Source organism: Loxodonta africana, chromosome 18, assembly GCF_030014295.1.
Source record: "Loxodonta africana isolate mLoxAfr1 chromosome 18, mLoxAfr1.hap2, whole genome shotgun sequence".
In the NCBI taxonomy this organism is placed as follows: domain Eukaryota; kingdom Metazoa; phylum Chordata; class Mammalia; order Proboscidea; family Elephantidae; genus Loxodonta; species Loxodonta africana.
The window spans coordinates 14640745-14663440 of record NC_087359.1 but is presented as its reverse complement, the minus strand read 5'-3'; the positions used below and the strand labels follow the sequence as shown (position 1 = coordinate 14663440).

Here is a 22696-nt window from a genome sequence, read left to right as displayed (position 1 = left end):
AAAACAAAAGGAAATGGGTATATTTGATTATCAAACCTGTTGCCACTGAGTCCATTCCAACTCATAGCGACCTTATAGGGCTTCGGGGAACTGCCCCATAGGTTTCCAAGGCTGTAATCTTACTGATTACATCTGTCGTACACAGGGCCACTATGAGTGGAAACTGATTCCACGGCACCAAACAGCGACCTCTATGGAAGCAGCCACTCCATGGGAAAAAGGTGTGGCAGTCTGCTTCCATGAAGATTACAGCCTTGGAAACCCTATGGGGCAGTTCTACTCTGTCCTATAGGGTCACTAGGAGTCGGAATTGACTCAGTGGAAACGGGAAATCTTTATAGGAGCAGATCGCCAGGTGTTTTCTCCTCGGAGCCACTGGTGGGTTCAAACTGCTGACCTTTCAGTTAAGCAGCCAAGTGCTTAACCGCTGCACCACCAGGGCTCCTCTTCAAAGGCTTAGTAAGTAAAAAGATGTAAAGTGTCTTTTAATAATTTTTATGTTGATTAAATGTTGAAATGATATACTGGGTTATACGGGGTTAAGGAAAATATATTATTAAAATTAATTTCACCGGTTTACTTTTTATTTAATGTGGCTACTACTAGAAAGCTTAAGATTTTACATATGTGGCTCGCGTTCTATTTCTATTGGACAAGGCTGTTCTAAAACGAACACTGGAAAGCTTAGTCAGCAGTTCCTCGAAATGGTAAACACACTGTTACCACAGGACCCAGCGATTCTGCTCCTAGCTATCGACTCAGGAGAAATGAAAACAGATGTCCTCACAAAAGCTCATACGTGATCGATCATAGCAGCCTCTTTCACGACAGCCAAAAAGTGAAGATAATAATCCAAATGTCTACCAACCGTGTCCATACAATAGGCTATTTGGCCATAAACAGGAAAGAAGTACTGATTCAGGAGGTTTAGTAAAAGCAGACAGACACCACAGGTCATCTATTGTATGATTCCATTCACATGAAGGGCCCAGAATAGGCAAATCCAGAGAGACAGAAAGATCAGTGGTTAGGAGGTGCTGGGGTGCTGGTGGGGGCGGTAAGGGGAATGATAGCTAAGGGGATAGGGTTTCTTTTTGGGGTGATAAAAATATCGAAAATTGATGGGGTGAGGATGTACAACTCTATGAGTATGCTAAAAAAAACTTTTGAATTATGCTTTAAACCAGTGAGCGTTACGGTATGAACGTTCTCTCTTAATAAAGCAGATCTTTTAGTTTCCAAGCTCTGTCCCTGGAAAGGGCCAAGAGGCACACCTGCTGCCCAGATCTCGGTCTCTGAAAGGGGTCAGAGGCCTTCAGGAAAGCGGCTGCTTCTGGCTGAGGCAGGGTGGGAACCAGACGATCCTGGAACGTCTAGTTATGGAGAAAGGTACTCAGTGCTTGGAACGACGGGCACGTGAGAGACACAGGAGCAGGCTGAAGGCGTCCCCACTGGCCAACCCTGGCACAATTTTTAACACCAAAATAACCAAGGACAGTAATAAGGAGTTCCTGGGTGGCAGAAACGGCTAAGCGCTTGACTGCTCGCTGTGACCTTTTGGAAGCGGATTGACGGGCCTGTCCTCCAAGGCACCTCTGGATGGGCTGGAACTGCCAACCTTTCGGCTTCTTTTAGAAGCAGGGGAATGACATTATCAACAGACCAAGCAGCAGGACGGACAGCCAAGTGGAAGAGGGCAAAGCCGGGGGTCTGCAGACCAGCAGGGGAGCCTGCGCCGGTGGACCAGGCCCGAGGCGGAGGTGAAGGCAGACCTGGTGAGGAGCAGAAGGCTCTGGAGGCAGCAACAACAGGCCTTGGGGGCCGGGGGGCAAATGAGAAACAACTCCGAATTAAGCCCACGTTCCCCGAGGAAGGGGGGACACGCTCAGGGATCAGGGAAGAGGTTCAGGTGCAGACGGGCTGAATGTGCAGGCCCGGTGGACCCCGGGTGGACAGGCCCCACAGGCAGGCAGAGATGGAGATGGAACATCCCGGGACGGTAGGGTCTGCGCAGGTGGGAGAAATTGAAGCCACGGGACTGGTTATCCGTCCAGAAAGTGCTTAAAGCCTAGAGTTGGGGTTAGACCCCTGGGAGTGTCAGGGTGTTGGGTGGGCAGAGGGAGAGGCCAGTGAGAGCCTGGTAGAGTAAGCTGGGGGGAGGCGGGAGAGCCAGCACAGACGAGCTTCCCGAGGCCGCGAGGTGCGATGAGGCAGGTACTCTCTGGCTGGGAAGTGAATGGCACGTGAGGATGCGGGCAGTAAGGAAGACCAGACAGAAAGGCTCGCACGGCACACAGAAACCTGGACACCAGGGCTCACGGCGGCACAACTCACAGCAGCCAAAAGGGGAAATCACCCAAACGTCCATCAGCTGATGGATGCGTAAACAAAATGTGGCATATCCACACAATGGAATATTATTCAGCCCCAAAAAGAAATGGGTCCTGATCCAAGCTACTACACGGGTCAGCCTCAAAAATACGGAACTGGCTAAGTCAGACACCACCCTGCCACCACTGAGTCAATTCCGCCTCATAGCGACCCTATATGACAGAGTAGAACTACCCCAAAGGGTTTCCAAGGCTGTGATCTTTATGGAGGCAGGCTGCCACATCTTTCTCCCGTGGAGCGGTTGGTGGGTTCGAACCGTCTACCTTTCAGTTAGCAGACAAGTGCTTTAACCCCTGGATCACCAGGGTTCCTTTAAGTGAGACACAAAAGGTCATATACTGTACGATTACATTTATGTGAAATTTCAGGACAGGCAAACCCACAGACAGGTTAGTAGTTGCCTAGGGCTGGGGAGGAGCCAGGGTAGGGGTTGGGGGGAGATGGGAAGTGAAAGCAGACAGGCACGCGTTTCTTTTGGGGGTGACAAAATGTTCTGAAATTGTGAAAGGTTGCACAGCTCTGTGAATATACTAAAAACCGTAGAATCGCACACTTTAAATGGGTGTATTTTATCGTGTGGGAATTACACCTCAGCTGTTATACAAACAAAGTCTTAGCAATGAAGAGAAAGAAATGGGACGGTGGTGCTCAAACTGGCCTGTGTTGGAACCGCCTGGAGGGCTTGGTGAACCCTGGTGGGCTCCAGCACAAAACAGCCTGGTCCAGCGGGCTAGGGCGGAGCCTGAGAACTCACGTTTCTAATACAAGTGCTGCCTACTGATGGGGGACCACACGCTGATAACCACTGCACGTGATGACATTTCCTGGTTGTTTCTTAACGGAGATACATAATTCACGCCCCATAAAATCCATCCATTTAGTGTGTAATTAAGTGGGGTTTTTAGTATATTCACCAAGTTGTGCAACCATCACCACTAAGCAACTCCAGAATGTTTTGATCACTCCCCCCAAAAACCTTGTATCTACTTCTTGGTTATGAATAATGTTACAATAAACACGTCCGAGTTTTGTATGGACATATATTTTCAATTCTCTTGGGTGTAGGAGAATTGATGGGTCATATGGCAACTCTATGTTGAACTTTTTGAGGAATTGCCAGACTCTTTTCCACAGTGGCTGCACCAAACCAGCAATGCCTGAGGATTCCAATTTTGCCAACACTTATTATTGTCTGTCTTTACTGCAGCCATCTTAGTGGGAGTGAAGTGGTATCTCATTGTGCTTTTGATTTGCATTTCCCTAATGACTAATGACGTTGAGCATCTTCTCACATGCTGGGGGCTTGAAGCCAAAGATTTGAAATTGCTGCTGTCAGCAGAGAGACAACTTCTGAGGCACTGGGGAAGGGCTACCAGCTGATGCAGGGCCAGGCCAGGGCTTGCCTGTCTCCTTCCATTCTCTGGCACTATGCTGTGTCTTTCCCAGCTTGAGTTACAGCCCACTGTCTCTCCTTCCTGGATCTGCCCAGGCAGTATGCTGGCGTATCTGGGAGCTGGAATAATGTTGAAAATATATCACACTGACGGAAGACACATTTCTTGATCTTAAAGTTGTTGTTGTTAGGTGACGTCAAGTCTCTTCCGACTCATGGTGATCCCATGTGGCAGAGCAGAACTGCCCCATAGGACTTCCTAGGTGGCAATCTTTACAGGAGCAGATCCCCAAGTCTTTCTCCTGCTAAGCCTCTGGTGAGTTTGACCGCTGACCTTTCAGTTAGCAGCCAAGTGCTTAACCACCGTGCCACCTCCTTTAAAGTAGGTGCTTAATATTTGTTTCTTCTTTTAGGAAAGTGGGTGGGGCAAGAGACTGAGCTAATCTTCTTTTATCATTTTGCTTCCCTAATAGAAAACAGAACTTTCTCAACACTTCTCACTGGTGTGACTGCTGAAACTAAGAGGAGAAGTGGCTCACACAACACAGCTGGCCAGCACCGTGGCTTCCCTCTCAGGCCCGCCCCGGGTAAAAAGCACACTAGACAAGGAGGGTGGCCCGGGCAGATGTGGGGTTTATTTGCTGCAGTTCCTTGGCGCTAGTTTACAAAGCAAAAAAAACAGAAAACAATTGAAATAATAATTCTAGTTTTTTAAAAACCCTGTTGACAGCTTTCAGTCATGTCTTTATAGTTTATATTTTGACACAACTTTTCTTTTTAAACAAATACAAAATAATCCAGGAGAAGAAAAACTATACATGGATTATTTACACCTCTGATAAATAGACTAATACTGATCCAGGTGCCTCTCGGTCCAGGCGGTATCCGTGAGAACCAGTGCAATGGACTTGGCCGAAGGGCGGGAGCCAACCGGAGGGACTCCAGTGACAGTGGTGTCACGGGTGCCGCCCTGGTTCTCCTCCCCAGGAAGTTCAGCTTCCAGCCTGGAACCCCTTCCGTGGCCTTCAAATAAAGATGCCTGAAGCCCCTCCAGATAGGGCCTAGCTACTCTTGACTCCCACGCTAAGAGGGGGACCCCAGATTGCCCCCCACTCCTCCCCGCACAGGCTATTTCCAGAGATGCTGACCGGCCCTAAGAACGGCAGGGGATCTGGGTCCTGCCGCCTGGGAAGCCTGCAGCGAGGCTTGCCCAGCCCACCTTCCTTTGTGGGGAGCCCTCTGCACTCTCCGGGCAGGGGTGGCCGGAGGCCGCAGCTGAGGTGACCTGGTCAGCCCATGCTTGTGCCTGTGGCACGCTGGCCTGGAGTGAGCGGCAGGAGTCGCCCGAGAGTCCCTGAGAGAACAAATGGCGAGAGCATCAAGTCCCGCAGCCCCGCATACCAGGGGTTAGGAGGGGCCTGGTCTACTCACACACGTTTCTTTAAAAAAAAAAAAAAGAAAGAAACAAGTATTTGTTTATTAATCTCCTCTCTCCAAGAAACTGCCTGCAGCCCTGCCCAGCAGACTGAGGCCCAGTTCCCCTGCCGGCCCACCCCAAAATGCAGGGCCAGGGTGTGATCAAGGGCCAGCCTAGAGGCAGGACAAGCTGAGCCCTCAGGCCATCTGGTAAGACCCACTCCTCCTCTAAAACGAGGACTGGAGTCGTAGGAAGAGAGGGAGAAAAACCAAACATGAGACAGTCAGGCCATCCCAGGACCTCCGCGGGGATCGCGTCCTCACAGTTTTGGTTACTAGGTATTAGCTCAAGCAAAGATGCTGACTTTGTATTTTAAAGCTCAACAAGAACTTGAATTCTGAAAGAGACAAATGATTCCAGTGTCCAGACGATTCTCTTCCCTCCTCAGTGCTCTGTACGCACTTGAAGTGGACTGCCTCGGCTGGTGCGACCACACAGCCATGCGAGTCCCTGAGGCCACCGCTGGGCTCTGACTCCGTGACAGGTCCTAGGTCCTCGCTGCATCCACTGTTCCCTCTACCCCGTCCACCCTCAAGCTCACACGGGCACAGAGCAAGCACCCAGGACTAGGCCTGGGTGGCCCCTGGGTGGCGGCACAGGAGGCAGGCCCTGCTCATCCCTGAGCCGGGCCAGTGTGCCTCAGCAGCTGCTTCTCCCAAGGAGCTGCCCACGCCAATGGGGCAGGACGCATCAGAATAGCTCTATGTTACCTTTTTTCTTCTTGAAAACAAAAATATATCTTTATGGCATGTGGCTTCTCTCCTGTCCCACCTTTTTCTTAGCGTATAATAACACATGGAAACATGCGTTCACGGTGCTGGGTGAAGGCTTCTTCACAGGAAGTAACCAGAGGTAAACGGTCGGCTCCGGCTTTGCTATCAGACCTGCACAGTGGGGAGGCGTCGGGAGGCTGGGCTGCCGGGAGCTCCCTTCTTAGAGCAAAGGCTGGAGACGCCGTGCTTCCAGAGGCTTCCGGACCCTCTCCCCTAGGGATCACAGCCTGCCCATCTCCCACTTAAAAAAAATAGCAAAAGCTGAAGCTAGTCTCTAGGCTTGGGGCAGTGCCTAGTATGGAGCTGCTCCTGCTTGGCCGCCCGCAGACTCGGCGCAGCAGCAGACTCGGCGCACCAGCAGACTCGGTGCACCGGCGGGGCTGCTCAGTGTCTTCTGGTGATGGAAACCTTCTTCTTGCGGGCTGCCAACATCTCGTAGAACGGGTCCCTGCTGATGGCCGCTCTGGAGCACACAAATGGAGAGAAAATGGAAGAGACATGAGGACACAGTCAGAGAGAGAGGGGCCGGGGGGGCTCCTAGGTGTCCTCACCCCTCCCTGACCAGGGCAGAGCAGGGCAGGGCTAAGGGCAGGAGGGAAGCTGCCTGCCTGCAGCAGCTGGCCCCATGCTCCGTATCTGTGATCCTTCCACTTTCAGCAAGTGACGGTACAGATGTTTGCAGCTGAATTCCCATTTCCAGAGAAGCAGTGCTGTATGTGGCTGGCTCCTGAGTAGCACACAGCCTACCCTGCCTGCTGGCACTGTGCTCACGGCCAGTGAGAGGAGGGACTGGGGGTCTCTTCTGGGCTGACCAGGAACCCTTTCACCAAAGATGGGGTTCATAAGAGAATGGCTCTATGGTTCCTGGGGGAAGACTAGAACTCGACAGTACTAGGAATGCCGGAGCAGGCTTTGTGCTCCACCCCAGATACACTGAATCAAAATCTACAGTCTAACAAGATCCCCAGGTGATCCTTACGTATAACAAGTTTTGAGAACCACTGCTCTACTAATGGTTTTCAGAACTGGCCCCTAACCAGCAGCATTAGCATCGCCTGGGAACTTGCAAGAAATGCAAATTCTCAGGAGTGGTTCGAACCTGAAGAAACCAGAAGGAATCGGTTCGAAGCCCTAGTCCTGAGGGGGCATCACCAGGAAGATATCTGACCACTCAGGGTGGACTGAGGGAATTCAACCAGCAAAAATCTGGCTTCATTTTCGGGGTTCTAGGGTGGATCCACCTCTGCTCCTCGGGTGGGCCAAGCCCCTTGGGTGGGTCTCGGACGCCTCTGAAGAGGTGTGCATGATGCTCTGTGTGCCTTGTGAGAGGCAGTGTTTTGCAAACAGAATGGTAGTTTACAAGCAGACAGAGACTCACACCTGGGCTCTGGCACTTCCCTTGTGCTACCTCCCAACTCCTGCCCCCACCCCCGTTAAAATGAGACACTCCTGCTCCTCACTGGGCTTTTGGGAGGCTGAAAAGAGAGAATATATACAAAACACATGGCAAATAGCTCTCAACCAGAGGCTGCCATTACTGCTGGAGTGCCAATTCTATTTGTACAGAGGCCTGGTCTAGTGAGTGCCATGCTCCTGGAAACCACGGGCCAGGGTGCTGGAGACTAGGGCTGCTGGAGGCTCCTGCACCTGGCCTTTTCCAAACTGTCCCCGAAGCACTGGCAAAGAGGCTCCCACACAGCAGGCCCTCATGCTTTCTTGTTGTCTCCAGCTTTCCCGGGGAGAAATACCAGAGCCAGGGCGGCTGACACTCAGCGCTGTAGGGCACTGAGGACACAGGTTCCTGAGTCAGGCTGCTTGGTTCGAAGAGCAGCACCACCACCGTGTGTCATTAACCTCGCAATGCCTCAGTTTCCTCATTCACAAAACAGGGATGATAAACCCAACATTCCTGCCCTTTGTAGAGTGGTAAGGATTAGAGGCCTTGCCTGGAGAGTACGCAGAACGCTGTCTGCAAGTTTACAGCCCTGAGTCTGAGCAGAGGGTCCCCATCTGCCACAGGGGCAAAGCCAGTTCTGGAACAGAGCCACGGGAGCTGGGCAACCCCATAGGGAGGGCCCTACATTCACGTTAATTAAAGAGTTCAAGATCATGGATGTGATTTGAAAGAATGATTAATTTTTCTGACTAGTGAAGTTATAACCCACATTAGAGAAAAAATACCGAGGTACAGCTAGGTTTTCCTGAAAGAATAATGGGGGAAGGGAGGCTATGCATGACCATGCATAGAGAACGCTGCAATGACTGACACAGCACAGAGCTCACACACGCATGACCACACGGAGGGAACGCTGCAGTGACTGACACAGCACAGAGCTCACACACGCATGACCACACGGAGGGAACGCTGCAGTGACTGACACAGCACAGAGCTCACACACGCATGACCACACGGAGGGAACGCTGCAGTGACTGACACAGCACAGAGCTCACACACGCATGACCACACGGAGGGAACGCTGCAGTGACTGACACAGCACAGAGCTCACACACGCATGACCACACGGAGAGAACGCTGCAGTGACTGACACAGCACAGAGCTCACACACGCATGACCACATGGAGAGAACGCTGCAGTGACTGACACAGCACAGAGCTCGTACACGCATGACCACACGGAGAGAACGCTGCAGTGACTGACACAGCACAGAGCTCGTACACGCATGACCACACGGAGAGAACGCTGCAGTGACTGACACAGCACAGAGCTCACACACGCATGACCACACGGAGGGAACGCTGCAGTGACTGACACAGCACAGAGCTCGTACAGAGGCAAACAGATCAACAGAAGTCAGCATGTGTGTAAACTAAAGAAAGTACTTCAAATCAGATGGCAAAAAAGGATTAATAAAAAAATAGTGTTGGGCTAGCTGGCTATTTATTTGAGGGAATAAAGTCATATCCCTTACTTCAAACCAGGACTTTATGTATAAAAATCACCCGGAGATCTTGTTAAACTGTACATTCTGACTCAGTGTATCTGGGGTGGAAATGCAAACTCTCAGCAGGGGTTTGAACCGAACCAAATCATATATAAAAAACAAATTCCATGAGGAATAAAGAAATGGAGAGAAGGCTGACTGATCTACAGGAGACAGATGTGGGGGTTTAGGAGGACAGGTGAGAGCGGTGACAAGGGCCACGCAGTGTCAGACTCCAACACCCACAAGCTGAAGGGCACAGTCACAACTCCAAGGCCAAGGAGAAGAAAAGGCCCGCAGTAAGGAAGATGTCAAAGAGCGGGCACCTCAAACCTTCCTGCCCTTTCCGATCCCTGGAGAGCTTGCTAAGATGCAGATTCCACTACGTCAGGGGCGCTGAGTTCTAAGAGCTCCCAGGTGAGGCCAATCCTGCCATCCCTGGACCACACCAAGCAGCCAGGGCAGAGGTGACGGCCGCAGCCACAAAGGTGAGGCCAGCACACACCAAGCGGCACACACACAACACTAAAGCAGAGGGCCTTCCCTCAACACAATCCAAGTAGAAACTATAAGTGAATCCAAGTGGTGGAGTACGTGAATCACCAATATGTGATCGTGGCTTCTTAACGCACTCTTTATTGTTCTCTCACATCCAAGTTTCCAGTCTTACTGGCTGGCCGACATCTCACGCCAAGCAACTACCACAAGGAGTAAGAGAATCAGACTTTAGATCTGGGAGGAACCAGGCTCTCTGGGGCAGAGCTCTCATTTTCCCGCCACACTGCGTCAGCTGCCAAGCTCCTGACTCAGCCTCGGCTCTTTCCAGCCCATCAGGGCCTCCTCCCCTGAAAGCACCATGGGAAACGCGCATCCCAACCATGGAAGCGCCCCCACTGAGCGCCCCTGGTCAGGGACGACACGCCCAGGACACCTTCCCTAAGAATGCACTTTTGAGAGGTGTCATGGATTGAGTTGTGTCCCCCCATAAATACGTGTCAACTTGGTTAGGCCATGATTCTCAGTATTGTGTGGTTGTCCTCCATTTTGTGATTGTAATTTTATGCTAAAGAGGATTAGGGTTGGATTGTAACACCACCCTCACTCAGGTCACCTCCCTGATCCAATGTAAAGGGAGTTTCCCTGGGATGGGGCCTGAACCACCTTTTCTCTCTCAAGACGTAAAAGGAAAAGGAAGCTAGCAGAGAGCTGGGGACCTCACACCACTAAGAATGCAGCACCAGGAGCAGAGCGTGTCCTTTGGACATGGGGTCCCTGTGCCTGAGAAGCTCTTCGACCAGGGGAAGATGGAGGACAAGGACCTTCCTCCAGAGCCAACAGAGAGAGAAAGCCTTGCCCTGGAGCTGATGCCCTGAATTTGGACTTGTAACCTACTAGACTGTGAGAAAATAAATTTCTCTTTGTTAAAACCATCTACTTGTGGTATTTTTGTTATGGCAGCACTAGATAACCAAGACAAGAGGCATTCCCAAAAGGTTCTAAAGATAGAAGGGGGCCCTGCCTGGCCAACCCCCTTAGCCCCATCAACACTTATAGCACAGGACACAGCACTGATAGCCCCGTGTCCATGACGACGATCACCTCCACTGAGCGGTCCCCTGGAGAAGGAGATTGGCTTCCTAAGGTGAGACGAGACAGTCCAGTGAACACCGGTGCCTGTAAATGTGCTCACCTGTTCTCTCGGGTCTATGAGGTGCACCTGGGAAACAAGGGAGGGTTTGAGGTGCTCTCTGAACCCCTGAAATGGTTGAAAACCCACAGAGCCCCCTGAGAAGTCATCAGGGAATCTCGACCAAACCATCCCCTGAAGCTTTAAGACACAGAGTGCAGAAGAAGAACCGACGGTACCCGTAACCACCGAAAGGAGCAACACTTTCGGGGTGAGAGTCAAAGGCCAGTCAGGCCAGTCTCCCATTTCTGGGGGCCACATACTTAATGCACTTGATCCACTCCTCCTTCTCCTCGGGCGTGGGTGCAGAGATGCGGTACACCGTGTGGTTCCCCTCCACCACGCGCCCGTCAGCCTCCGTCTTGCAGGCCTTGATCACTTGGTCTTTGTTGTCAGGGATATAAAGCTCGAAGCAGTTCTGAGAGTCAAGAGAGAAGGAGCAAATAACTGAGAAGTCGTAGAAAGCTGCTGACTCGCAAAGTGTTCATTATTTCCCCAAAGGCTATTCTGTTCTTCCTAAAGGGGCCGTAGAGATGTCCCTTGGAAAAGACGAGCCTGGAAGGTGGGTTCTGCCGAAAGCCAACTGTAGCTAAACAGGCCTTACTGACAAAGGTGTTAGCTAACTATATGTCAGCTCCACTCCTAATATACAGAAAATATGGAGACAGCCAAATGTTACTTTAGGTTTCTTAAAGCCAAGCCAACAAAGTCATAATATTCCAAAACCAAGGGGAAATATTTCATCAGGAGTCCCAAGGTTATGGAACAAGGAGCCCAACCCCAAACACACGTGCTGCTGTTGATGTCGTCTTAAGAGGGGCAGTATCAGTACCTCTCTGACACTGATGACTAAACGATAAAGCGGCCGGCAGAAGAAGAAGTTTTAGAGTCTCTTCTTTGGCTTGGCTGGGGAAGAACAGTAAAGATAACCAGAAAAAGGCTAAATTAAATCATAACAGTACTTCACAGCGGTTTTTCCAACTGAACGTTTGCAATTTTACTCTTTTTCAGGGAACTGCTACGCCCATCCCTTTTCTTCTCACCACAAACACTCACTGGTTTTTTGGAGTCCTCCACCTCCCGGATACTCAGGTTCTCCAAAGGGATGATCCCCCGGGGCTCCTTATCCTACAGGAGAGAGGAAGAGAGGACGATATCACTGCTTATCCCACAGAAGACAGGAGAGTGGGGCATCACCACTCAGTCTGAGGACACACACACTGTGATATTGCTCACTGGCGACTCACTGGAGATGTCCTGCCTTCACACAGCTTACACTCACAGACCAGCTCCAGGGCCCACACCACACACCCTGCTCTACAACAAGAAGGGGGGCCAAGAAAGCCACGGGGATTGTCAATCAGCTCTAGCACACAGGAACCCCTATAATCAACCGCCCTTTGTAGTGGAAAGCTCAGAAGATTCAGCAGACGCCTGGGAAGACTGCGTCCACAGTGGCCCAGGGCGGCTACTCCTTTCACTTACAACATGGCCTTGCCTCTGTGTCTGGCTCTCCGCAGCTTTTAAGCCTCAGTTCTGGTGTTGACAGCTCCAGAAAGCCTTTCCCAGCCTCACAATAGGCATCCCTGTCTGTAATCTGTGGCGGCTCTCACTACCTCCGTGTTAGCTGCTGCCCGATCATCCCCCAGCCGGACTGGGCAATGCTCAAGGAGACATTTCCTTCCTGACAATTCCTCCTAGGTCTAAAATAGCCCCTAAACACATGTCCAGAGCAGAGCTGGACAACCTGCCACCCCACCAGCCAAGTGGTCCTCCTCTAGGACCTCCAGAGTCTCCCCTCAGCGAGACTCCCATTCCACCTGCCCAGTTCCACCTGCCCGAGGTTGGCCTCCATCCTTCAGGCCTCCTAATTACTACCGGTTGTCATTTCTGCATTGCCAGCGCTTAGAGCATTCCTGGTCTGTCCCGCAGCCGCACTTCCCAGCCATTTCACACGATCAGCTCCACACTTAAGTGAAATCAGCGCTCACCACCGGTCTTTACATCCTGAGGTCTATCTCTTGAGACTTTCTCTCACTGGCTGGGCTTTGCTGCTGGGCAGCTTTTCCAAGAAGGACGCACAGGGCTGCCTTTCATGTGTTTTCTCATGTTTGATAAGGCCGTTTGGTGGGTTTTACTTCAAGGGCCAGGTGGGTGGATAAGGGTTCTCGATCACACCTTCTTTCCTTTGAAAATGCAGACCTAGAGCCACTATTTTTTGGCACTGAAAGCCACTGCAGATGATTTTCTTTTTCCAGCTGAATGCCTGAAGACTTGGCTCTAAGTTCAATTGTTTACCTGGGCTAAGCCTTGGTGCCAGGCTTCCTAAAACTTCCCTGAAATACAGTAGACTCTTGTGACTTTGCAGATCCAGGTATTTCTCTCCTTTTCAGGGAAATGATCTCATAACATATCATAGCAGGCCTCTGAATTCACAGGTACCAATTATTCTGGTATTGGGGTCATCTATATCTGTTCTCCGGATCTGCAAGCTGCTTTTCTCTCTCTCGTTTTTTTTTTTTTTTTTTTTAATATTTCTCCTTTTCAGATGTACTCTCTGTGACTGTCTCAAGCCTTTTCTCTGCAAGAGTGATTACATTTTTGGCTATTTCTGTCCCATTCCTTGAAGTTTTAACTTGCTTACTGATAAATAAGTAATAACTCTTCAGTTACATAGCTTTGGTTCTCATTTGTTTAAAGTCTGAACTCACCTTTCTGCCTTCCAGTTTGTCCCGGGGACTCTGGGAGCGACTCCCCACCTCTCCTCCCACTGTGTCTATAAAGACATGAGCTTTCCCCGTTTCTCTCCACCCACTCTTCCTTCATCACCTATCCCCTCCTTGGCTGTTTCTTCTGAACCACATGTTCCGCATTTCTGCTACTCCAGGAAATCTGAATTCCCCAAATCACTGTTAATTCCATCTCCCTTTCAATAGGCCACAGGCTCTTTCTTGGCAATGACCCAAGTTCACTTCCTGGCCCAGCTCCAAAGTGCTGTTCTTGGTACCATCTCCCCCGCCTGGAGTCTGTCCTCATCTAGAACGGGGTGCTGCCTCTGGGCCGAAGCTCCTTCTGCAGGGTCAGCTGCATCTTTAGGGTGCCTGATTCTGAGGTCTGTCTTAGTTCTTCCGCTCTGCTTAAATTCTCTCCTGTCCCCACAAAGAGACAGAAGGACAAAGGGGAAAAGGGGACTGTCCCCACTGCCTCCTTGTACGACACCAGCCCTGTGAGCGATAGCCGGTGCTCACCGTTGTGTACTCGAAATAGTACAGGCAGTTGTCCGTCAGAATGAACCAGCGTCGCTTCCACGTCTTCACCCTGCCACCTGCAGAGCAAGCAGAGAGGCACATTGGACAAGAGACACCAGGCCCAGAGCGGGTCCACAACACACAAAGCACTCTTCTTTAGGGCGGTGAGGGGGGCAGGGCACCGAGGGGACACAGGGGCCATGGCAAACGGGTGTCAAGAACAAGACACAGAGCCAAGACAGAAGCATCTTTATGAAGTGAAAGTCTCGGTACAAGCAGAGCAAGCGATCTAGCGACACCTGGAAATGGAGTCAGACGCAGGATGGGCGCCTGGGTCTGGGAGAAACCCAGGGGCAATGACGACACACAATGCGAACTGGACGTGGGCAGGAGAAGCGGCAGCGAAAGGCCTACCTGTGTGGTGGAAACTGGCAAACAACAGAGAAAGGGGGGCAACGCCAACCTCCAGTCCAGGGAGGTTGCTGCTAATCAGCAACCAGCCCCAGCCTTTAAGGAGCAGTGTCTGAGCAGAAGGTGGTGGGAAGGAGGAGACGGGAAGCAAGCCGTCTTAATCCCTTCACAGGCAAATCCACAGTATTCCTGGAACGGGGAACTCAAGCTCCTGTGGCTTTATCCTCTGCCCCCTTCCTGATTGGAGTGAATTTCTACAAGGGCTTTCAGGCTTCAGGGCCAGTGTTCTGAAAATAGGACTCCCCTAGGGTTCTGGATGAAAATCAAAGCACAATTCTTTTATTGGGGTAGAACCAACTTTTAAGGCGAGGCCACCTGCAGGAGCTTGCTCAGTTCTGGACCTGTCACTTGAAGCTTATGACAAAAATAGCTAGACAAGGGGCTGTGGGACACAGGAGCACAGGCGGTAGAGGCCGTGAGTCGGGGACGGTGTCCCGAACCCTTGCTAATAAAAAAAAAAAAAAAAATTTTTTTTTTTTTTTTTTGGCTAATATTTCTCAGTAAAAAGCTTGGGGGTGAGGAAATGGTGCTGAGGCAAATGCTAAGAAAGGAAAAGGAGCTGTACCCTGCTCTCAAAACACGACACCAACCACACATCTCCTCCTCCGCTTACACTGGGTCAAGGGGACCTTTCGGAACATGAGCCATACGAACACCATCCCTGAGGTGTGCACTCGTTAAGGTGCGCTCAGCATTTCATAAACACTCCTTACTTCCCTGGATGGCACGGGCTTTTTTGGTAAGTCCTGACTTAAAGAGAACATCGCTTCTCCAATCTTCAGAAGAGCAAGGAAACCTAGCGGCCAATGTCTCGTGTGACACCAGATATATCTTCCTCTCTTGCCCCTCACCACAAATAGCCGCACAAAAAGTAGGGCAGTGTCAAAGGAAAAATTCCCAACTGCCAGGGCACGCCCATACACTTACACCAGAGAGACCTGGAAGGGGTAGGGTTGGTGTGGTCATGTACATAACATCATGGAAACAGAGCCAGAGCAGAGCCCTGGCAGACAGGTGGAAGGCCCATCTTACAGCTCTGCTCAGGTGGCTGAGCTCTAAGGAGGTGGAGTGATTGGCCCTTAGCTGTCCAGGTTTTAGACGGCACGGACCCAGGTTAGGAAGCGGAGTGGGCCATGAGCCAGTCCAGGGCCCCGCCCACCATCCAGCCTGGACTGACACCAAGCAGAGGAAGACTCGCTTCCTCGCAGCGACTTCTGACTTTTCTGTGAGCACGCGCCTCTGTTCCCTAAAGGTCAGGGGGCATGAAACTAAGAACAAACTGCAGATGGACAAGAGGGCATGCATGTGGAAAACAGGGATGGCTGGGTAGAATTAAAATAAAGGAGGAGGAGGAAGGAGACAAGGGAAATATTTACAACTAGAGCCCATTTGCTATGAAAATGGAGCCTGTCCCCATTTCGGAGGGCTGAGAACTTGGGTTGGTAGTTTCTTGGGCTCAGTACACAACAAAATGCCAACCCACGCTGGCCTCCCAAGCACCCCCGTCACAGGCCACAACCTGGACACTGAAGGCTTAGGAGAATATGCGGAGAGGTGTCAGGGGTCAATGGAGTAAGATGGGAGGGACTCTGAGGGAAAGAGCAAAGCTGGGGACATTTCCTGATGACAAAAGGTGGTTATGTCCCCGGGGCACCCTGCTGCTTTGCAGAGACCTCTGCCATGGAGCATCACTGCGGTCCCCAGGGAACATTCCGTGTTGAAAGAAAACAGACATGAAGAAGCAGACAGGTTCAATGCGCGCACCTAGGACAGTCCCTGTGGAACTCACAGGACACCCCATGGCTGCTCAGCCCTCCCTCACGCTCAGAGAGAGCCCAGGGTGCATCTCCCCTGAGGTTTGGAACAAGCCCTCAAAACATCTTAATAAATGCCAGGGCGTGGGGCTGTTCTTCTCAAGGTTAGCTCTGCTCAAGGAATGCTCAAGCAGAAACCTGAGAAGCTCCTGGGCTGGGCAAAGCCTGTTTCCTGAAAATCAGCCAGTGCAGTATAGCTACCAACAACGTGACTACTAAGAGGCTAATTTTGTGTTTTTAACAATGACTCTTTGACAAAGCGGAGGGAGAAAAACAAAACAAAGCATAAAAAGAGAACCAAGGCTGTCATGCCCTCCCTCCGAATGCCCAGGAAATTATGTTAAGGGACTTGAGGGTTTTTGTTTGTTTGTAAACTTTACTTGGCACCACTGTGAGTCTAGCAAACATCATCTCCATTTCCTGCAAAGGCAAATGTAATTTCTTTTCTGACTTTGCTGTCTGATCATGGTATGTCAGGAGCACGAGGCTTTGGGACATCTGATTCCTTTTCCCCTCCTCGTCCTCACTTAGAACTGCCTTCACATCAGGCTGATGTCGATGTGATCCAACAGAGACCGTATATGCCTGGCCAATAACTCCAAGAGAAAATTCAGTAAAAACTTTCTCTGCTTTTACAAACCCGCTCTTACTGTATTTTCTCACTTTGCTGCATCACATTCCATAAAGTTAAATTATCCGACACCTTGGTACTTGGCTATCTGAAGCACTAGGTCCTACTGCTAAACGGTAAATCATGGCAATTGCTCCAAACCCCTGATCCTGGCCAGTTCCCTAGGGACTGTACGGTAAGTTAGAAGCAGCAATTACTACTACCACCAGCAATTAAAAAACAAAATAACCAAAAATAACAAAATTAGAAAACACTGCAGCGATTACAGTGGCCTGGGCAGAGCAAGCGAGCAGGTCGAGGGGATTACATACCTCCTGGAGTTTGGGGCAAGGAAAAGGAGAGCCAAAACCATGGAAACATACAAATGAGGGAGAAAAGAAAATTAAAACAAAGAAATTAAACCAGGCTCCTTAGTCTCACAGTACACGTATCAGTCACATTCATGTCTGCCTGAGGCAGGTGCTGAGCGTGGAAACACGCAGGGGCCGGCCGTGCAAGAGTGGGGTCCCATGGGCTGGGCCTGTCTGGCGGAGGCAAGACTTGAGGCATCTACTGAAAATCTCACCCCCAGATGCCGTAAATTTTTCTTACAAAGCTAATATTTATTCACATATCCAGAGCCCAGAGTGAAGAGAGTGAAGATCACTCCAGGGAAAATTACATGTCCTTTCAGATGACTATCACTTTGGTTTTTAGGAAACTCTGGTGGCCTCGTGGTTAAGAGCTACAGCTGCCAACCAAAAGGTCAGCTATTAAAATCCACCAGACGCTCCTTGGAAGCTCTGTGGGGCAGTTCTACTCCGTCCTTGAGGGTCGCTGTGAGTCGGAATTGACTCGATGGCAACAAGTTTGATTTTTTTTTTTAATCGCTTTTTAAGTGTGCGTGAGAACACACACACACATACAGCCATGGACATGTATGTACATGTGTGTACACACAAGGGTACGGACTCTCACGGATATCTGCACACACAGACATCTACACACAACCACAGAAGGCTGGCCACCCACCTCCTGGGCACGTAAGGACAAAGGGATGATGCTAATGGTGCTAACATGAGCACAACAATTCTGAGAGTTCAGAAGGGCCTGGTGGGGTTTTACAAAAGGAATGCAGTGACCTAAAAACTAGCCCCCCATTTAGTTTAGTTTTTTTCATTTTAGAAATATGGAATGCCTCATGAATCTGCATGCCATCCTGGTGCAGAGACGAAGACAATCTCTGTGTGCTCTAATTTTAGTTATCTGGGCTGCCAAAGGTAACACTCAGCATTACATTTAAACAAATTTCACCAGAAGGGGAAGCAAATTCAAGCTTGGATGCACTTCTAGAATTTCCAGTAGGTTTCCTTTTAACGCCATCTGCTTGCCAGTGAGGACGCACAGCAGGCTAGGCGCCCATGGGGTCAGTCATTTTGGAGCTGTAAGTTCAAAGGCTCTACTGGCTTAAAAATGAAATGCTGGCTGATTCCAGGGACATTTAAGCCTCCCATCAGTGAAGTGGTGCTCCAGGGGGATTTCATAAATCAAGTCACTACATATAAACACAGGACCCGGGACAGGCCTTTTAAGAAGCATAAACCCTATTATTATCTGAACTAGTAAGAATTCAAAGATTGCATTTTAGCGCTTCCCAACGCTCCAGCGACGGCCGAGTAAAGACCCTGCTCTCACTGGGAGGAGGAACCAAGATGGTAGAGCAGGACCATTCTAACTCAACCCTCTTGATCTTGTGGGGATCCGCTCACAGGCCAAGGCAGAGGAAAACAAGGTACTCTCTTAGTGGCCGAAAACGACATCGGAGTCGAGGGCTCTCTCTGTGTTCTGAAACAGTAACAACATCACCACCTAAGGACGGGGAATGCCTGTGAAGACCCTACTGATTTGTTTCCCTGTGGGTCTCTCCATCACCCTCGTTGCGAGGCAAGAGCACAGGTCTCAGCAGAGGGCAGAGAAACTCATCTTGTTTTTCTGAATGAACAACATCATTAATGTGGCTGATTCGGGTTGGAAAGGAGGGAGGCTACTGCCCAGGATGAGGAAGAGTGCCGTGGGTGGAGCTGCAGCCGGGGCTCTAGGCTTGCCATGCACGCTGCCTGGGGAGCGGATGCACGGTGATGATGCACTGGGGTGGGAAGGGGGTGGGGGGGCGCGGGAGCACCAGCTACAATCTATGTGATGGCAAGTAGAGAGATGGACATAGCTGTCACCCTCCCAGCGGCCCAGAGGCTGGGAAAGTGGAAAGGGCCAGGTCCTACAGGACTGCCTCCAAACAACACCTGGTCAATAAACTCAAGTGGAAACGTGGACACAAATACACACGGGCAACATGGACAGCTGAGGGCAGCCTGTCCCCAGGAGTCTCCGCATGTCACCCAGGGCGCTGGCTATGCGCTTCACCTCCTTTCTGGAGAGGGTTTTTGCTCTAACAGAACTCCTACCAGGCTCTCCACAGCAACCCCATCACCCATCCCATCGTCCCAGACGCACACACAGCCTTTCTTTCTGAGTTCCTCCTATGGGAGCCCTAATCCGGAGGGTGTCACTCACCGAGTTTCAACAGCCAGCCTTCTCGGTCTGGATTGAAGAAAGTATGAGTGAGGTCATTCCCATCATCTTCTGGGATCTTAAAGGGTTCGTTTTTTATGCTCTCATACAGATTCTGGGATAAAAGATGACAAGGCATGTCTCTGATTCCAGAAACATCTTTCCTTCCTCCCCTTTCTCTTCACTCATTCAACAAGCTTCCACATGTGCCTGCAGGGTGCCACGACTCCGCTGGCCACTGATGGCAGAAGAGTGTGGCAGTCCCTGGTCCCGCAGCTCACAGTCCAACGACAACATAAATGAGATGTCTACTGGGCAATTAAGAAGGAAGAGAAAGCAGCCAGACTTCTCCTCAAGCTTTTAGTTTCAGATTTATAAACCACTTTCCCCTTCCTGACTCCTCAGCTGGGCCTCAGTACCAATTTCTTAACGACATTCACATCATTAGAAGAGTAGGCTCGTGATACCCCTATGCCTTCTCCCTCCTAAACGCAACCCTGGTCCCAGGACTGTGACAGCAAGCCAGTGGGAAGGTGCTGCTGCGCTGGGCTCACCCGCAGGAGCTCCTCAGGCAGGTCCCCCCCATCGTTGATGCCTCGGTTCATGGCGATGAACCTCTCCACGGTGGGCTTGTCTTTGACGTTGGGGTTATGCAGGCTGGTGTTCAACATGATGATGGCAAAGGAGAGGACGTAACAAGTGTCTAAAGTCAAGAGAAGAGCAAAGGGGAGCCATTGTATGCAAGGCGGTCAGGAACATTCCACCCAAAAGAACAAGAAACACCCAGTGAAACCACGAGTAAAAAGCCACGCTCTCAAAAGAAGAGCAGAGACCACTGGTCTTGGTATGCTCTAGGGTGCACTATTAACTGAAAAGAGAAGGCACGAAAGAGGACAAACAATATGTCCTTCTCTTTCAAAAGGACCCATATATATATGTATAAGCAGCCCTGGTGGCACAGTGATTAAGAGTTCAGCTGCTAACCAAAGGTCTGCAGTTTGAATTCATCGTCCGCTCCTTGGAAACCCTACGGGGCAGTTCTACTCTGTCCCATAGAGTCGCTAGGAGTCAGAAGTGACTCAACGGCAAGAGGTGTATGGACATATGTGTCTACGTGAATGCATACCACGCCCTCGGAGGACGCGTCCAAACTCCCAACACTCAACGTCGGAGTAAGAGCAGGAGAACTGTGGGAGAGCATGACAGGAATTTCACGTTTTACTAAACTTTTTTAACAACAAAAATGTAGTCATGTATAACTTTGGTAGCTACAAAAATAATTATTAAACCATGAATTCAATCCAAAACGTCTAATTCCCTGAAGACAGCCATCTCCTCATGGGGCACTATGGGTAGCTTCCGGGGCTCAGGGGGGCCCTGAGGGTGAGGAACCTTCACTGTACTAAGAGACGTGTGCTCTTTCAGATTGTAGAAGCGGGTATACGCTGCAGAAAATCTGAAAACGGCAGTTTACAGAAAGAAAATACAGATTACCTATCGTCCCACCACCAAGCAGTAACTCATTTTGCTTCCTTTTGTCTACATGAATCCAATACCTGAGTGTAATCTGGCAGACACACACTGCAGCAGAATGGAAAGCAGAATAGATACATCGTTTTGACTCCACTTTTGCTCATCTTACTAGCATTTTCTCATGTCATTTAAATTTTCTTCAAATGCACGAATTTTTAAATAGTTGCCCATTTCATGATTCAGAGGTGCCACAATTTATATTCCTGTTGTCTTACTGTTGGACTTTTGGGTGGTTTCCAGCTTTCTGCTATTATAAATATCATTTAAATAAATGTTCTTAGGCATGAATCAAAGCTCTTTTGTTTCAGAAATGATCCAGTGCCAAGAAGAGGCTGGTATAAAGCGAGGCAGGACGAGCGCTCCTGGTTACCTGTGGACTGGAACACCCCGTTATTGCAGCGGCAGTACCGCTGAGCAAAGGCCTCCATCATCCGGTCGATCTTCTGTGCCTCTCCCGGCAACCGGAAGCTCCACAGGAACTGCCTGGTGGAGAAGACAGGCCGTGTTACAGCCCCTGGTGAGACAAGTGACTCCTCTGCGAAGTGTTAAACTTCCTATAATCTGTAATATCAAATGGCAAAAGGGATGCCTGCTGGGCTGCAGTCTTGTTACAGTCACTCTGAACAGACACAGGCTCACCATTCTGCAGCACTGTTATCTTAACCACAGGTACGATGTGACCAGGCTTACTGGTCTGACAGGGACTAGAGAAACCCCGGGAGTATGGCCTACGGACATCCTTTTGGCTCAGTACTGAAGTCACTCCTGAGGGTCACCTTTCAGCCAAAGGTTGGACAGGCCCATAAAACAAACAATAATACACATAGCTCAACCATGTATACGAGACTAAACGGGCACACCAGCCCAGGGGCAACGACAAGAAGGCGGGGGAGGGGGACAGGAAAGCTGGACGAATGGAAATGCGGAAGGAACCCAAGGTCAAGAAGGGGAGAGTGTTGACACATCACAGGGCTGGCAACCAATGTCACAAAAACAACATCTGTATTAATTGTTTAATGAAAACTAATGTGCTCTGTAAACCTTCATCTAAAGCACAATAAAAAAATGAGAAACGACAGTAAAGTACACAGAAAAAAATGAAAATTTTCCTATTCCAAAGAACGATCTCATTCTCAGACTGATACAGGAGACTGAAACATAGATACTGGTCACTTTAAGCAAACTCCCGTTTCCAGGAAACATGGAGGGTGGCAGGAGAGAGACTTTCTTATAACGGACTCACAACTGACCCCTTAGAGGCAGACGGAGAGAGCCTCTGGCCCAAGCCCAAAAGGTTTAATTCTGGATTATTTTCATCATCTAAATGGCGGTACAGAAAGGTGACGCTATGATGGACAACTATAGGAGTGAACACACAGAATGGCTTTAAAATTTTCTCATGACAATTCTCAAAAGGCACAAGGCTCAGTAAAAATTAGGTTACTTCTCTCTTTGTAAAGTGAAATATACAACTCTCCCTTCCCATCCTAGGAAGGAAATTAAACGGTTTTCTATACTGAAATTGAGAAGAGATTTTAAGCATTCGTCAATTTCCAAAACTTCCAACGTCAAACCTGAGGAACATTCGTATGGATTTTGATTTCAGGGTATATTATAATTTAATACCCTTTAACCATCTGATCATTTTAGATCACAGCCCACTGGACTGCTTTCTATCAAAATACCTCAAGATATTAAAAATAATTCTCAAAGATACGATTACAATAAAATGTCACGCTTGACAGATGAAGGAAAATTTCAGTGAACACACACACCTCCCAAAGTGTTT

The 22696-nt window shown here is 49.8% G+C and overlaps 1 protein-coding gene across 4 annotated transcripts in view; it reads right to left on the bottom strand.

The window, feature by feature from the left end:
* Nucleotides 1–1655: 1655 nt before the first annotated feature.
* The window catches only part of CYTH1 (cytohesin 1), a 113937-nt gene continuing 92896 nt past the window's right edge, over nt 1656–22696 (bottom strand). For 3 of the 4 annotated variants that reach the window (XM_064270636.1, XM_023556845.2, XM_023556846.2), the window contains 7 exons: nt 21278–21390; nt 19929–20077; nt 19377–19489; nt 13912–13990; nt 11720–11791; nt 10927–11081; nt 1663–6497 (listed from right to left, as the gene is read on the bottom strand). In XM_064270636.1, coding sequence (XP_064126706.1) covers nt 6419–6497; nt 10927–11081; nt 11720–11791; nt 13912–13990; nt 19377–19489; nt 19929–20077; nt 21278–21390 — 760 coding nt within the window. In that variant the 3' untranslated portion in view covers nt 1663–6418. Of the gene's footprint in view, nt 6498–10926; nt 11082–11719; nt 11792–13911; nt 13991–19376; nt 19490–19928; nt 20078–21277; nt 21391–22696 lie in introns of all 4 variants that reach the window. The other variant, XM_064270637.1, reaches the window with a different exon arrangement.